The 17,416-nt window shown below is 42.6% G+C and overlaps 1 protein-coding gene across 2 annotated transcripts in view; it reads left to right on the forward strand.

The window, feature by feature from the left end:
- Positions 1-17,170, forward strand: part of LOC134615396 (uncharacterized) — an 83,562-nt gene extending 66,392 nt beyond the window's left edge. For both annotated transcript variants that reach the window (XM_063459909.1, XM_063459910.1), the window contains exons 3-6: positions 5,975-6,032; positions 13,052-13,104; positions 14,744-15,538; positions 15,594-17,170. In XM_063459909.1, coding sequence (XP_063315979.1) covers positions 13,073-13,104; positions 14,744-15,530 — 819 coding nt within the window. In that variant the 5' untranslated portion in view covers positions 5,975-6,032; positions 13,052-13,072 and the 3' untranslated portion in view covers positions 15,531-15,538; positions 15,594-17,170. The remainder of the gene's footprint in view (positions 1-5,974; positions 6,033-13,051; positions 13,105-14,743; positions 15,539-15,593) is intronic.
- The last annotated feature ends 246 nt before the right edge of the window (positions 17,171-17,416 follow it).

Raw genomic sequence — 17,416 nt, forward strand, 5'->3', positions numbered from 1 at the left:
GAAATAAAGGGACATTGCAAGTTTCACCACACATGTCACTAGGGATGCGCATTAATGGTGGACACATGCAAAAGGGGGGGCAACTACTGACAGTTACTTTGGCCAGCTGAGGACCATGCAGGGAGTGCTGAAGCCACTGCACTGTGCAAGTGTGTCAAATGATGGCTTGTGCTGTGCTGCCCGGGGACAGTTCTGGAATTATTCAGGAAACTGAAGTGGGACTGCCGAACAGGAACCTGAAATTACCGAAAGCACGACTGTTGGGAGACGTGCATTGCACCTTTGAATTCATTTTATATCTTACTTTAATGGTCTTCTGTGCACAGCGCTCTCTAATTTCCCTTGTCGTCCTGCATAAGTAGTCAGTAGTATGTTGGGGTATCACAGTGGTCAGATCTGTTCTAAAACAGGGCAGATCTCTGCTTTCTGCTCTAAATTACAAGTTATGCCTTCCCTCTTAAAGTGAACTTGTCATGATAGATATAGATCTGCAGTTACCTAACCATCTGCCTTGGCGTATGTTCAGCGTATCTTTCCTTAATACTATTAAAATCTTATATTTTTTACTTTATTTCCATATTCCCAGTCTCCTGCTGAGAGTACCAATCATGTTTTTAGTGGATGTTACACTTGCTGTAAGACACACCTGCATAGCCCTGTTTGGGAAGCACCAACTTGCTTCCTTTTACAACTTAATAGTTGCCAACACTTTATGTTGGCCTTGTGTAAATAAAACATAGCTGTTCTCTCTCTCCATTCTAGGATTTCCTGCCCAACGCTGCTGCAATAAATCATTCTGGCTGCTTCTTTCCTCTCTTCGTGCAGTTGCTAGTGCTGCTCTCACACTGAGATTGTCATTCCTCCATAATTTCCCTTGCATGCATTGCATTCCCTCAGTCTGATATCAAGAAAGAGAGATGCCCAAAGAGCGGTTTCCCTGACAACAAAAATGCAGAGCAAAGTCTTCTTAACTCTGTGCTTCTCAGCACAAACAAAACTGACTGACAGGGGGCAAGGGCTGTTATTTAACCTCTGATTTTAGAGAAATTTTGATATTTTCTAGTAATTCTGCTAGCACAATGTGTAGATGAACTTTGAAACTCTATTATTAAAGATAAAGGGCACCTGTCATGACAAATGCAACTTAAACCCCTTAAGGACACAGGACATGTGTGACATGTCACGATTACCTTTTATTCCAGAAGTTTGGTCCTTAAGGGGTTAAATAGCCAGGAAAGCTAGGCAAGGTGGAAAAGGCTCAGTAACAAGGGGATACAAGGAGTCAAGCAAATTCAGAATGGAAAATGGTACTAGATGGTGGAATTGGATGGAAATTCTATAAGTTTAAAGGGTTACACCAACCACCAAGACTACTACTGCTTTTAGAAGTGGTCATATTGGTAGTAAACTGTATGTGCATCATTTTTGCTTGAAATGCTGCACATATAGAGATAAATTAACTTGCATCCCCAACACATGTGACATAGGCAGCCTGGAACAGCCGAAGGTCAATTCTGTGTAAAAATTACATCTGTCATCAGCATGCGCAGTGTGTGACAAGTGTAATCATCTAATCCCTTGCTTTCTCCTCTCTCCTACCATGAGCTCCCTTCCACCTCCCTCAATTGCTGTTCATTGGGTTGTTTGGGTTTTTTTTTTTTTTTTTAAAAACCTCTCCCTTTTCCCCTCCCTTGCTCAGAGCATGTGCTTGCACTCTGAACTGGTAAAATGATCTAAGACAAGTTTATTATTATAGTAATTTATAATGGGGGGACCTATTTAGCAATACCCACTAGGACATTTTAAAGCAATTTAACATTCAATCAGGATGGGTTGGAGTAACTGTTTAAAGGAAACGAGAAACATGATGTGTGGTGAGAACAGAGCTCAAAAATTCTCTGGGTTTATAGGTTACTCTTTAAGAAAAAATAATGTTGGTTTGGAAGAGAGGGAGTAAAGTAGAGATAATAGATAAAACACAAAAACCAAAGATCTCCTAAGTCAGAGTTTAAATATCATCTACTTTACTAGCATTGTATGGTTTTTTGTTTCCTTGGAACATACAGATAGTACAACATCATTATTATAAAAAAAAATGTTTTAACGACATCTAAAACATACTTTTCTTTGTTGTATTAAGAAACGAACCCACAGCAGTTATAGCCAAAGGAAACAAAGAAGGGTGTGTGTCTGTATGAACATCAATAGTCCATGCCTTTGAGTCAAGCAATATGTAAATAGCTTCTAAAAAAAGCTACAAAACTTGTCATTGTAGTTTAGCTAAAGGCCCTCCCGCTGGCGAACTGTCCATATTGTGCCATTTACATTTGTGATGTAATGTGTACTCAAGGTGGAATGTTTACTATCAAGTTACAGCAGAGAACCTCATAGACAAAGTATTGTCTTCAATCATTATTTTCTGATATGACTTCAAGCTTGGGTTTGTCCTCTAGATTCTCAAGGGTGCTCTGTAGACCTGGTAAATATTCAAAGAAATAGATAAATACAGTGTTAATGGGGGTAAGACAATAATGCAGATACATATATTACACATTTATAGGTTTCCAATATCATTAAAGAATGCATTTTGCCGCCCCTTCCCAAAAAAATGCATCTTGATGTGTGCCTCGTAACCCCTCTTTTGAATTTCTTACCCCCTTTAGTGTTACATATTTACTCTTGAATGTCTTACCCCTTTTGTCCCTTTGTGTCTGCTACACTCCCTTTAGTGTATTATATCCCCCCCTTTAGCATGTCTTACACCCCCTGTGTATCACTTACTTTCCCACCAGCCCCTTTCTGTGTCACTGTGCTTTAGTGTGGGGTATAGGGGCAGTATTGTGTGGTACAGGGGCTTTAGTGGGAGAGAGATATGGGCAGTATTGGAAAATTGAGGCAGTATTGTGGGGGCATAGGGGCTTTAGAGTGGAGGAATAGGGGGAGTATCGTGGGGGGATTGGTGCTTAATTGCGATGGGGAGAAGGGTCATAATGTGGGGGATTGATTCTCTAGTGTGGGGGGATAGGGGCAGTATTGTGGGAGGATTGGGGCGTTAGTGTGGTGGGTTAGGGGCAGTATTGTGGTGCATAGGGGCAGTATTGTGGGGGATTGAGGCATTAGTGATGGGATAGGAACAGTATTGTGACTTTAGTAAGGTTAATTGGGGCTGGTGAGTAGTAGCAGTATTATAGGGGGGAGAGGAACAGTATTGTGGGGGATAAACTTTAGGGTGGACACAATCACGCAATTCTAACGGAGCTCCAATCTATATCAGCATTGTCTGTATAGTTCCCATGCACTCCCTGCAGTGGTGCCTGTGCTGGAGTGACATTGCATTCTGGCTCCCAGTACCTCTACAGGGTACGCAAGGGATCAGACAATGCTGATATAGATCGGAATTTCCTCACGCCGGGCAGCTGAGGTACAGGCGCTCGGCCACTATACATGAAGTGACTGGCAGGAGAGGAAATTTGCCCCCCTGGGGCGAGAGCGCCTTATAGTAGCACCAGCCCTTAGAAGGTAATATGTTATATAAATTGTACAGAGTTTACTATACAAATATACAAATTAAATATACAGATAAAGCCGGCATAAAAAAGAAGATATGGGCATTCCAGAATATGTGTTTCTCTGTATATTTTCTTTTAATAAATTGTGGTTCATGGTCATATAAAATGTAATTCTGGTGTATGTAAATTTTTTTGTGGTTTGTTCTATGTAGAAACCTTGTGGCATAACTATTAGAAATTATACACTCATATCGCAGTCATTTTTACAGATTTTAATTAATAAATTTTATATTATTATAAAAACATAAATTTTAAAGAGCATTAAAAAACATGCTTATGGGTATTTTAAGGAATCTGCTGTTATGTTTCGAAGTGAAGATTCCCAAAATGTCTATACACCCTATAATCTATCATATATACAGTTACATAGTGTCAGGGTACCTGAAGCCTCTACCTCCGAAAGAGGTAGAGACTTAGTAGTTTACTCCTCCAGCAGGTCGGCTTCCTCCATCCCTCGCGGCTCTCCTAGACACTCTCACGCCGGCCGCGAGGGATCCGTCTCATTTTATGATGTCACGCACGCTGCCCGACGTCATGACGTCAGTCCGGACCGATCTGTCACTCAAGTGACTGGAAGCCACTCAGGACTCGTCGGAGGCGGGTATACTCACTGTAACCAGGGTATTTAAACCTGTTTCTCCCATTCACTCATTGCCCTGTCGTGGTTCTAGCCTGTCTAGTCACACAGTGCTCTGGCGATTTCAGTTATTCCTTTGGTTCCGACCCGGCTAGTTTGACTTACTCTGTTTCCCTCTGGTATCCTTGACCCGGCTTGTTCCTCGCTCACCTGTCCTCTCGTTCCCTCGACCTTGGCTTGTTTCTGACCATTCTCTTTACTCTCCGTACGTTAGTCCGGCCATTCTAAGGTCCGGTATACGTACCCTGTCCTGTTTGTACTTTGCGTGTTGGATCCCTGTCCCGATCCTGACACATAGTTACATATGCTGAAGAGTCATGCATTCATCAAGTTCAGCCTTTCTTACATCCATTTTTGCTCTGATAAAACCACTACAGGTTGAGAATTCCACATCCTTATTGTTCTTACTGTGAAATAAACTTTAATTAGCCTTAGACTAAATCTCCTTTCTTCCAGTCTAAATGCGTGACCACATGTCCTGTGTATAGTTCTGTGTATGAATAGATTTCCAGACAATGGTTTGTATTGGACCCATAATTTGCACCGTATAAAATGTTTGTGTAATTGTATTAACTGGTTAATTCAGAGTGTAAATATTAATTAGTATTTCAAACATTAGATTTATTTTGTTTGTTTTTCAAACAAAAAAAAATAAATTCTTTAAAAGAACTAAAAGGTCATGCAAGTACACCTGTCATGCAAATACAGCATTATGATATTTTCCACATACACTTTTATCTATACATTGTTTTAAACATGTTACTAAGAAATCATTATTGAAAATGCCATTTAGAGTGTTGTGGTGTATTTTAGATCTATATGCTGGTGGTGCAATATGTTAATAGTAATTATCCCATAATGCTGATGGCCGTATTCCAAAATGCATAGTGTGCTTCTCCTGTTTTGCCATATTCTAATAGTAGTAGCACAGGTCCTCACTTTGCAATCACTCATTCTATCCAGTTCTGTCCATGAAGCTTTTTGCATGTGATAGCAGACATTTAAATGAACACTGTAGGTACTGTAACTGAAAGTGCCGCCCCGGACGAACCACCCCTTTCACCCCACCCCCTAGCTATCCCACTGTGACATGGACTCCAGGCTCTATATCCAGTTCAATTAAATGGCTATGGTGCCTACAGTGCCCCTTTTACATTGAACTGTCACTTGCCAAGAAGTTTAATATTATATTAAGTTTTTCCTCTATATTTAACAAATATGTGTGACACTTCCGTGGGTCATTCAGGTCTCCATATTCTCTGATATAACTAAAACAGACGTTCCTATTCCCATTACACTTAAACAATTTGGTCCTTTGGGCATCTTTCACTGACTGAGAATATCACCTGATACACTAATCCTAATAAGGACAAAGCAGATATTGCTAGAATGGAATGGGAAGATATGCGTTAGTCATATCGCAGATGGACTGACAGCTCCCAGGGGACAGTTTAACTTCTTACCATGGATGGCACCTGGGGATAATGGTATTGTAACTATTACCACAGTATAATGTCCCTTTAAAGAAATAAATAAAGAAATAGATGAATACAGGAATAATATAAGTGTGTGTTCCATGGCAATTCCTAAATACTTTACAATTTTAAGATTAGGCAATTGTAATAATAACTTTCCTCTTTCCCTTTAAATGAAGATGTAAATTGCTTGAAAGCTAGGATTGCTTACATTCCACTTTAACAAAAATGTATATACACTGTGTAATATTTTATAACATTCTCCACATGCTGTAACAAGTCTTATATTTCAGGAGCAGTGCGGTACAGTCTCGGCTTCCTACTGTTAAACTTTAATGGAATACCTTTCAGGTACAGCGCTTTATCTCATTATTATATTGTTTATGCTGCATACGTTTCCATTTTCTTATCAATTTTACAGAAATAATAATGATCCCAAGGCACACCAAGGTTTGGCACATAAAAAAAAGCGTTTATTCATGTATAAAGAGTACATCAGAATATCTTAACAGAAAGAAAGTGCATAACCAATTAATAGTACCAAAACCACAGTAATAATAAAGTGCTAAATGCAAACCCCCATTAAAAAGGTATACTGACCAAGAGCAGGAGAAATGAAAACCCCAACGTTTCGGCTATGAAGCCTGTACTCTTTTTGCATGAATAAACGCTTTTTTATGTGCAAAACCCGGGGAACGGATTTCTTTCCTTAAAGAGCACCCCGTACTTTTTAAACCACATACTTACCTGTGATACGTTTTAGTTTGATCACATAATAACACAAAGTAAAAGCAGAGTTCATTGTGATAAAGAAATATCTTAGGTGTGTAGCAAACTCGTACATTACAAATAAAACCAAATCAAAAATAACTATTTAAAAATGCTGTGCTGTGACTACATGGGTAGAAAGAGAGGCAGATGCATTTGGGACAAACTTTTTTAATTGGCTTGTTCCTCGGCAGGCCTAAACACTGTTGACACAATGGAGGAGATTTATCAAGCTGTCAGGCTCTGAAAAATGGTACAACGTACCAAAGTGGGGCAGTGACCATGGAAACCAGTGGAACCAGCAGGTAGATTCCATTGGTGAGTCCTCTGCCTTTACGTCTTTGCCCCACTTATTAGAACAAAGCACGGTGTATAAAACACAGTTTGACATTTATCTCAAAGAGCACAAAGGGGTTTTACATACCTCCCAAGTGTAGGAAGGGCAGTCTCTATTTTGGGCTGTTAAAGCATGAAGCAATAGTTTGAATGAGTTCTTTTTATTTTGAGGGAGATTTTGATGTAAAAGCATCACTTCTGGTTTAAAAGTAATAGCATATCCCATTAATTTATTTAGCTTAATGTGAACCTCACTCCAGTGATGGGACATTTCCAGGGGCGGACTGAGAACCCTCAGGGCCCCCGGGCAAAATAAATCAAGGGCCCCCTTACAGGCCCCACCCATACTCCACAGCAAGCGCCACCCATGTCCCGCCTCCAGCCACACCCTACACAATCTTTAGACACAAGGAACAAAAGTGCAATAATCCCTTCGAGGCCCCAGTAGAGACTACAATTGAGGGCTAATGGGCCATGGAAGGGGGTCTTTCTAGCAGAGGCTATCTCAGTGTCCTTTAGAGAGTGTGTTAGAAAGAATCCCCTCCAGGACCTTATTAGAGACTACAATGGAGTCTAATAGGCTTGGAAGGGGGTCTTTCTAACAGAGGACATCTCAGTGTCCCTGCTGGAAACAGTCGCCTCCAGGCCCCAGTAGAGACTACAATTGAGGGTTAATGGGCCATGGAGGGGGGAGCATTCTAGCAGAGGCTATCTCAGTGTCCTTTAGAGAGTGTGTTAGAAAGAATTTCCTCCAGGTCCCATTAGAGACTACAATGGAGTCTAATGGGGCCTGGAGGGGGGTCTCTCAAACACTCTGGTTCCTATTCACAATATAGCAACACAACATAGCTCGCTGATACCTAGGCCAAGTTAGCTCCTCTTACCTTAATTACTGTTGCTGGCTGGCAGTCTGTGGGCTTGCTGGCAGGCTGTGGGCTTGCTGGCTACTGCCGGCAGGCTGTGGGCTTGCTGGCTACTGCCGGCAGGCTGCGGGCTTGCTGGCTGCGGCTGGCAGGCTGCGGGCTTGCTGGCTGCGGCTGGCAGGCTGTTGGCTTGCTGGCTGCGGCTGGCAGGCTGTTGGCTTGCTGGCTGTGGCTTGCTGGCTGCGGTTGGCAGGCTGTGGGCTTGCTGGCTGTAAGCCTAACTGGTGGCCTGTGGGCTGGCTGGCTGGCTGGACGGCCTGTGGGCTGGCTGGCTGGACGGCCTGTGGGCTGGCTGGCTGGACGGCCTGTGGGCTGGCTTGCTTGTTGGCTACTGGGGCACTTGTAGATTATTTAAACAAATAATCCATGCACAATAACCACTACTGCTCTGTGTAGTCGTTATGGTGCCAGGAGGGCCGGACCCCCCTTTCAGAGTAAGTAGTCAAACCGTTTAAGAACAGTTTGACAACTTACCTGGGGTCTGCTGGGATATGAGGCTGTAGTAGGGTATAGGAGCAGTGGTGCAATGTGTAAGGGGTGCAGTGTGTGTGAAAGGTTCAGTGTGTGTGAATGTGTAGGGTGTGTGGGGCAATGTGTGTATGAGGGGCTGTGTATGTGTGTGGCAATGTTAGTATGGGGGGCTGTGTGTGTATGGGTGGGCAGTGTATGTGTGTGTGTGTGAGGCAATGTGTGTAAATGTGTATGGTGTGTGTGGGTGTATGGGGGCAGTGTGTGAATGTGTATGGTGTGTGGGGGCAGTGTATTTATGGGGCTAGAGTTCACTCTCACCACTGCGACCACCAGGAATCCCTGGTGGTCACAGTGTTGAGAGTGAATTCTAGCCCGTAGCTCCCTTCTTACTCCCCCCTCTTCTTATTCCCCTCCCCACTCTTCTTACCCCCTCTTCTTACCCCCTCCCCCCTCTTCTTACTCCCCCTTCCTCTTTTTACTCCCTCCTCCCCCTCTTCTTACCCCCCTCCCCCTCGTCTTACTCCCCCTTCCTCTTTTTACTCCCCCTCCCCTTACCTCTCTCCCCCCTCTTCCCTCCCCCCTCTTCTTACTCTTCCCTCCCCCCTCTTCTTACTCCCCCCTCCCCCCTCTTCTTACTCCCCCTTCCTCTTTTTACTCCCCCTCCCCCTCTTCTTACCCCCCCTCCCTTCTTACTCCCCCCTCCCCCTCTTCTTACTCCCCCCTTCCTCTTTTTACTCCCCCCTCCCCTCTTACTCCCCCTCCCCCTCTTCTTACCCCTTCTTACTCTCCCTCTCTCTTCTTACCCCCCTCCCTTTCTCTTCTTACCCCCCCTCTCTTCTTACCCCCCTCCCTTTCTCTTCTTACCCCCCCTCTTCTTACCCCCCCTCTCTTCTTACCCCCTCTCTCTTCTTACCCCCTCTCTCTTCCTACCCCCCTCCCTCTCTCTTCCTACCCCCCTCACTCTATCTTCTTACCCCCCTTTCTCTTCTTACCCCCCTTTCTCTTCTTACCCCCCTCCCTCTCTTCTTACCCCCCTCCCTTTCTCTTCTTACCCCCTCTCTCTTCCTACCCCCTCCCTTTCTCTTCTTACCCCCTCTCTCTTCCTACCCCCCTGCCTCTCTCTTCCTACCCCCCTCCCTCTCTCTTCCTACCCCCCTCCCTCTCTCTTCTTACCCCCCTCCCTTTCTCTTCTTACCCCCCTCCCTTTCTCTTCTTACCCCCCCTCCCTTTCTCTTTTTACCCCCCTCCCTTTCTTCTTACCCCCTCCCTCTTTCTTCTTACCCCCCTCCCTCTTTCTTCTTACCCCCCCTTTCTCTTCTGACCCCCTCCCTCTTTCTTCTTACCCCCCCTCCCTCTCTGTTCATTCCCCCCTGTTCATTTCCCCCTCCCCCTCTGTTCATTTCCCCCCTCCCCCTCTGTTCATTCCTCCCCCCTCCCTGTTCATTCCTCCCCCCTCCCTGTTCATTCCCCCCCTCCCCCTCTGTTCATTTCCCCCCTCCCTCTCTGTTCATTCCCCCTCCTCCCCTCCCTCTCTGTTCATCCCCACTCTGTTCATTCCCCCTCTCCCTCTCTGTTCATCCCCCCCCTCCCCCTCCCTCTCTGTTCATCCCCCCCCCTCCCCCTCCCTCTCTGTTCATCCCCCCCCCTCCCCCTCCCTCTCTGTTCATTCCCCCTCCCCTCCCCTCCCTCTCTGTTCATTCCCCCTGCCCTCCCCTCCCTCTCTGTTCATTCCCCCTCCCCTCCCTCTCTGTTCATTCCCCCTCCCCTCCCCTCCCCTCCCTCTCTGTTCATTCCCCCTCCCCTCCCCTCCCTCTCTGTTCTTACCCACCCCCTCCCCTGTAGCTGTGCGGTCCGCGGTGCCCGGCCGGAGTGATAGGAAGGTGCACACTGAGTGTGCACCTTCCTGTGAGTCCGGCCGGGTACAGGAAACAGAAACTCCTGTTCCGCGCGGAACAGGAATTTCTGTTTCCTGTACCCGGCCGGAACAGGAATTTCTGTTTCCTGTACCCGGCCGGAACAGGAATTTCTGTTTCCTGTACCCGGCCGGACTCACAGGAAGGTGCACACTCAGTGTGCACCTTCCTATCACTCCGGCCGGGCACCGCGGACCGCACAGCTACAGAGGAGGGGAGGTGAGAAGCTGCAGCCGCCTGAGGCTCTTAAGAGAGCGCTCAGGCGGCTGCAGCATTTAAAGGGGCGGCCGGGCCCCCTGATGGCGGGCCCCCCTCCCGGCCGGGCCCTCGGACCATGTCCGAAGTGCCCGACCGGTCAGTCCGCCCCTGGACATTTCCACCACATGTGCAGAAAATCTGCCTATTGTTCATCACATTTCCAGCAAGTGGATGTTAAATGTGGATATATATTTTTTTAATTTTAGGTGGGTGTCATGCCATCTATTGAATATTTTAATATATTAAAGACATTGAATTATACCAGTCTCTTAGAGAAATAGTAATTCCCAGATCTTGTTCCCATTTTCTTAAAGCATTTGGAGTAAATTGTTTCTCCATTGTTTTGAGAAGGCAATTACAAACCAAGATTTGTTTTTTAGTATCTATCTTGTTGATAATTTTATCAGAAAACAAAGAGTTTCTCAGTCAATACGAAATATGACATATTTTTTTTCAATTTGTGTTTTTATTAGAGTTTGGATACTCCTAATACAACTTTGCCGTGATATTAAAGTAGTAACATGGTTATAACAATTTCTCAGAATACAACTTTGCCGTAGTATGGAAGTGCTAACAAGGCTATATCAATGATAATCATCTGGGTATAACAATAGTAATCATCCGCTAGGGCTGCAATATTGGCAATGGTGCAGTGAAGTTAAAGTGGTGACTAAGAGTTTATGGGATCAGGAGGCAATTTACATTAGCCTAATCTGTATTCGATAAACCATAGCATGAGCATGAACATTGTGGGGCTAGGAGAGTTAGCGTTTGTAGCAGGGGCTCCTTGTTCGGTCCGTCTTGCGCTGCAGTTGGTCAGCTGTGCGGGATCTAAGGGTATGCGTGCTACAGCTATATATCGAAGCTTATGAGTGTCTCTTTGACATTGTCGGTATATACAGGCTCTTCTTCGGACCTTGATTGCTTTTGGGCATACGCTGCGACACAGTGTCTTCTTCCCTGGGTTCCCTTCTGTCGGCCTCTGGGAAATGCAACTGGCAGAGGAACTCCTTTTGGTCATCCGTGGAGGTCAGGGTAAGTATCTGGTTTCCCCGTGGTACTGCCAGGGATCCATCTTCCCCCCCGTCGGTATCTGACTCATGCTTCCCATAGTTGTTTGGCAATTGGTGCCAGCTGTCTCCGTTCCGCAAGTGCTGCGAATGGAAGATCCCCATATAGGGCCACAGTGCTACCCTCCATTTGCACAGTGCCCAGGTCTCTGGAGCGGGACATGATAGCAGAGCGAGTCGCCATGTCCTTCGTGACCGCTATAGTGTCTCTGGGTGCGTCTCCTGGAGCTGTTGCAGCTTTTCGGATTCTAAAAGCTGAAAGTATTGTGTTGGGGTCAGTGCCTCCTTTAAGGCCCATTGTAGACATTTGGCGGTGGATGTAGGGTATTAAGGCCTCTCCCTCCACGCTTTCAGGTATTCCTCGGAGGCGTATGTTCTGCCTTCTATGTCGAGCTTCCATAGTGGTGATAGTCCGAGTAAGTTTCTGGACTTTTGAGGAGATTCTGCATTGAGTCTTGGGAATGCTGTATCTGCTCCCTTGCACTTTCCCGTGTTTCCATTTCTGTGAGCCTCTGTTGGAGGTCCCCCACCTCCTTCTGTGTGCTTAGTATGTCAGCTCTCCACACCTCTCTCATTTCTGTTAAGAGGTCTCTTATGTCCTTTTTTTGTTACAGGGGATGACTCTGCCTCTGATTTTGAGTCAGGACACTGAGCTTCAGCCTCTGCTGGAGGCGAGGTAAGACTTCCCCTGTCATCCTGGGATTCTCCTGAGTCCTCCTCCTCACTGCTAACTGCGGGTGCCATCTTGGCGGCAGCCTGTGGAGTATCGAGAGCTGAATATCGGTCAGTTTGTGTGTCTCTGGGTGGCGACCATTTTTATTTTTGCAAAATAGTGAAGTATTGCGATTTTCCTTTTTTATTACACACAACAACACTTTACTATTGTGCATCGAATATTAACTGGGATCTAACAGCATTTTTCTAATGTGAGAGTTCAGATTGATTTCATAGTGAATTTTAAATTTAATGTGAAAGTAGTTGAACTGAAAGCATAGCTGACATAGAAACTTTTTCGACAATTTTAACCTTAAATTTGAAATCCTCTTTGAATTCACCTTGAATTCTCACTTTAGTGAATAACTCTGAAAACCTTTGCATATGTGATTGCGATGCACATCGATAGTTACAAAAAATTATAGAAATAAGGCCGTTCGAAGGAGCTGTTTACACTTCTAAGATAGTACAACTCAAGTGGTTGGAGCGCTATCATAATATATATTATATAATGATAATCTACATTTCTTTCAATGGCTTGTTGTGTGGTGGTGTGTAAACGGGAGGCTGTAGTCCGCATCAAAGGGCTGCTTATTCACTTATCTTTTTTCACTATATTGATAATTGTCGCAAATTAATTGCAAATGGCAAAACTGAGGCAAAAATTGCTGATCTGGAAAAATTCTCCAAATCAACGATCATCACAGCTTGGCTATTTTCTCAATTTTGCCGTTCAGAAATAAGTCACACCAATTTACAGTTTACTCAATAACCCTGTGTTTGTGTGTGGTAAAAGGAAACTGGTGGTAGTAAAACATGCAATACCTTTTCTGAATCGTTTTTATGTTTGCCCCATGTTATTTAACACCTGTAACAAAGGGGGAAAAAAACAGTTATTTACCTTTTTTTCTCACTAGGTATTAAATGACTGAATCCAGATGGGGAGCACTTGCTGTAGGATGCTAGAAAGGTAGAGTATGAGAGTGTTATGTTATGTTTACAGATACTGTGTGCATAAGTAATTGTATATATGAGTATCCTAGGCTGGCTGCATCTGCACGGGAGATACAGTAACCCCAGAAAATCAGTTTAACATTGTCTGGGCTTTGTCAGTGAGATGTAGCTGATACACTCCTATGCAAAGTAAGCACGGGGTCCATGTCTCGATTACCGTAAGCAATTGCATTGATGAAGAAGAAAAAAAGCAGAATCAATGAGAACACTGACAATGGGCAAACCTAAAACTTTGCCAAGTGATGTATGTAAAAACATTGTTTTGTTTAAAGGAACACCCCAAGCACCATAACTACTACAGTACACTGTAGTGGTTATATTTCTAGGCGTGCACTGCCCTCTCTCCTCATTGTAAGTAGTTAAACCATTTTAGAATGATTTCAATATCTTACCTAGGGTCCACTGCTTACCACTCCCCACCTTCACTACATCCAACAGAGAGCAGGGCTTAGATCATTGGCTGAGAGTGATCAGCTGCCACTCTTAGATAATGAGCTAGCCCTGCACTGCAGAGCTTAGCTAGGGATATTTATTGGAGGCTCCTGATTTGTAGCTTCTGGATCTCCATTGGAATTCAAAAAAGGCAGAAGTTAAACTTAGAGAATATGTTGCTTGGAGTGTTCCTTAAATGTGGCATCAAACATGATATCTAACTTCAGTGGGAATGCATAGTTTGTTAATGAAGCCCATGGAACAGTGAAACAGGGGAGTGGGCCTTGACAAGGCCAGGAAGTAGGCAGGTGGAAAGGTTTGGGATGTTCAGGGCGGGGCTAAGTAGGGGAGGAGTCAGGTAGTGTAAATAGGCGGCCATCTTAAGTGAGGAGCCAGTTAATCTGAATTGCACTGACCTGTCACTTGTCCCACCCTCCCTCCCTATAGTTGAGTTTTGATCCCGTTTGGTCACAGTGGCGGGAACAGGGCGTGTTAAAGTCAGGAGTTAGCTGGAATTGGGAATGGACAGGCCAAGGCCTAGGCTGGAGTAGGCCAGATGGATTAGATGTTGGTAGGTTCAAGCTCTTCGGTGGCTACGAACCTAGGGGGTAGGGGTGTCTGGGTACACCCCTACAGTTAACAGATGGTTTTGGGGCCTCTCTGGTAGGCCGTGTGTTTCTGGTTATATGTTAAGTGAATGTTAATTATTGTTCAAAAGATAGGGTCATTGTCAGGGGTATTGTACGGGGGGATAGTAATATAATGTTAGATGGACAATGACCCTAAATTGTTAATTTATTTATTTATATATTTAATAATTAATAAAGCTGTGGACGTTATAATCCAACAGATAAATTCGGTGTCAGTGTTTTATTTAAGGTAAACTAAAATGGCACCTGCCGAATAACGACGGTGCATATGTCATGTAAGTGTCTATCATTGTGTGTCATATTCATTGTATTTATGGATCAGCTATTTCTGTGACACTTGAACTATCTCTATTTGCAATAGTAAATCCCATAGTTATACAAAATTGGAATGTTTGAATATTTTCTACTTCAGTTAAATTGACTGTTAATATTTAGTGTGTTGCATTCTTTACATACGTTTCCTGTTTTTTTAAAACTACTATTAAAACAAAATTATATTTTTGTTTTGTTCAGACGCATGCTTGAATCAGAAGGAACACAATCAAATGGATATGTCAACGAAGCGCATAGCTACACAGAGCATGACCATTCTATGTCCCAAACTATAAAGATCAGTGAACTCAAAAAGGAAGACTTCCGTATAACTGAACAGGAGAGCCACACTAATTCACAAGATGTGTACAATACAACTGAAAAGACTAAAACAGACATAACGGATGACACTGTTTCTAAATCATCTTCTACTCCAGCCTCTACAAATCTCACTTTAAATTTGTATCCCATAGGAGAAGAAATTATAGAACAGAACAGCAATACAGAATCCGATCCAGCATTACTGTCTAACAATTCTTCTGGGTCTGACCAGGATAGCAATTTTAAAAGAAATTCGGAAGAGCTTGAATCTGCTCAAGATGAGTTTTATGACTGTACCAGTGAAAACAATTCACTTACTGAAAGTGCTATCCACAACGTTTCAATAAAACATGGTGACGACATGATGGACTTTATCTCAGTGGCACCTGCTAGTGGTGATCAAGGACATATACTGACTTCCGATGACTATCTCAGCAATCATCTATTTCGAGAACCCAGTGTAAGGTCAGATGACTCTTCCATAGTAGCTCAATTGATTATAAAACATTCCATAAGGTGTATGAAGAGAGGGTCAACAAACAAGCACATAAGGGATGGGTCACAAGCAGAAGACGATGACATGGATCCAGATGTAGCTGAGGCTTTAGCAGCTTTAGCTGCTGCAATAGCAGGTGAAGAGTTTGAAGAAGATCCATTTGGAGGTTAAGCAAACACCTTCCATGTCGCGGGGAGAAAAAAAATGACATTTCAGAACAATGCAAAAAAAAACATATAAATATTTAAACATTGATAAAATGTTTTGGACATTTTCTAAAACATTGCTAATAGATGGTTTCAACATGAAAAAAAAAAATTTCTTAGACAAAAAATGTAATTTCTTAATGTTGCATGATGTATACCACTGGTTGGTAAAAACCATAGTTGCTTTGTTTTAATTTAATTTCTTTTTACTAATATTTCTATTTATGTAAGTGGTTTTGTTAATAATGACACAATGAGGCTTAAATTAATATCCAAGTGAGTTTTGTTTTGTTACCTTTAGTCATCACCAAATTCAGAAACTGGTTTGGTTAAAAGGGGAATGTTGCAAAGACATTTTTAAATATATCTTTCCAAATATCCAATAAGTATTTATACGAAAATGTAACCTATGTAACTTGTTATTAACAATATGTGATGGTGTGCGTCTGGCTGTGGACAAATAGAGAGGTGGTTAAATGTATGACTGGCTGAATAAAAGGTATTTTTAATTGTAATCATATATAAAAACTTTAAATTCCATGTTACATTCCTGTACATAATAAATGAGTTCCTCACTAAATAAGGGGAAATTATCCAGATGTATCTGTGTTTCTGGAAACCTGTTATGTAAATCTGACTTAACTCCATCTTGAACTTGTACTATTTTCTTTTAATAATGAAAAATCAGCAGTTCTCTACTCAATCTCCAGAGAAGTAGTCTGTGCGGTCTTTATTCTTTAATTGTCTGGGTCCAATAGCCAGATGAGTCTTGTTGGGAATACCCTCTGTTATAATATTCTACTCTCAGCTGAGCTTGGTAGAAATGGGATGATACTAAGCGAGTATCTGAAAGCATCAGTGGATTAGAATGCAGTAGAATCTTAGCATAATACTATAAAAAATAGAATTTGGCAATTCTCACGGTTTAGTTATATATCCTTTTATCTAAATTGTTTGTGGGTGAGGCTCTTTGAGTCGTATCACTTTATAAGTAAGTGAGTGGAATATGACAAAAAGTGCTTGAAAGAATAGCTCTGTTGTTCTACATGTGGGAAGAAGCCTTTAACAAAAACAACTGTACCTCTATCCCCATCATAAATAGTTACCTACCACCCAGTTTTAGGCCAATATTATACATTCATACAAATTTACCCTCACTTGACCAGTGCCATTGCCTCTAATGCCTCATAGGAAGATGAACATGTGATAACCTGCAAACTAAGAACCTTATGTACTCAGGTATGTACTTAATGTTACAATAAAAATTGTTTGCTTATTGATAGCCACTACAGCGATCTGCACTGACTATTGCAAATTGAGAAAAATGCTGTATGGTAGTAGTTGCTTGTGATTAAACATACTAACACGAATTTGTCGATAATGTTTTTGTTAATTTCTACGTAAAGACCAAAAGTCCCTCTAAGTGTGATACGATATGTTATAATAATGTTATAATAAGTTCGATTAAGGTGCATGAAAAAGGAGCATTCCATAAATAGGCTTTCAATTTTGTACTATGTAAAATCTGGAATTTTTTCACTGTGTTTTTATTTTTAATGTGATATTTGGTGTTCATGATACAAGTAAAACAGTTTTTATACTCAATTAATTTCTTTAACTTTGATCAGGAAACTATTGTGTAACAACCCGTTTTTTAAATGTCATGGTTTGCTGTCTAATAATTCTGGAATTGATCAACTGAAGCTAAGCATCTGTTAATGGTGCTACTTTGGTAAATTATTTACCTTCAAATTTTGCCTGTCTTTTTAAAGCATTCTTATAAATATGGTAGCATTATACATAGTTTAGCATAAAGAATTTAAGATAATATTTTTGGATCAACATTTAAAA

The sequence above is a fragment of the Pelobates fuscus genome, chromosome 6 (genome assembly GCF_036172605.1).
Source record: "Pelobates fuscus isolate aPelFus1 chromosome 6, aPelFus1.pri, whole genome shotgun sequence".
NCBI classification, from domain to species: Eukaryota; Metazoa; Chordata; class Amphibia; order Anura; family Pelobatidae; genus Pelobates; species Pelobates fuscus.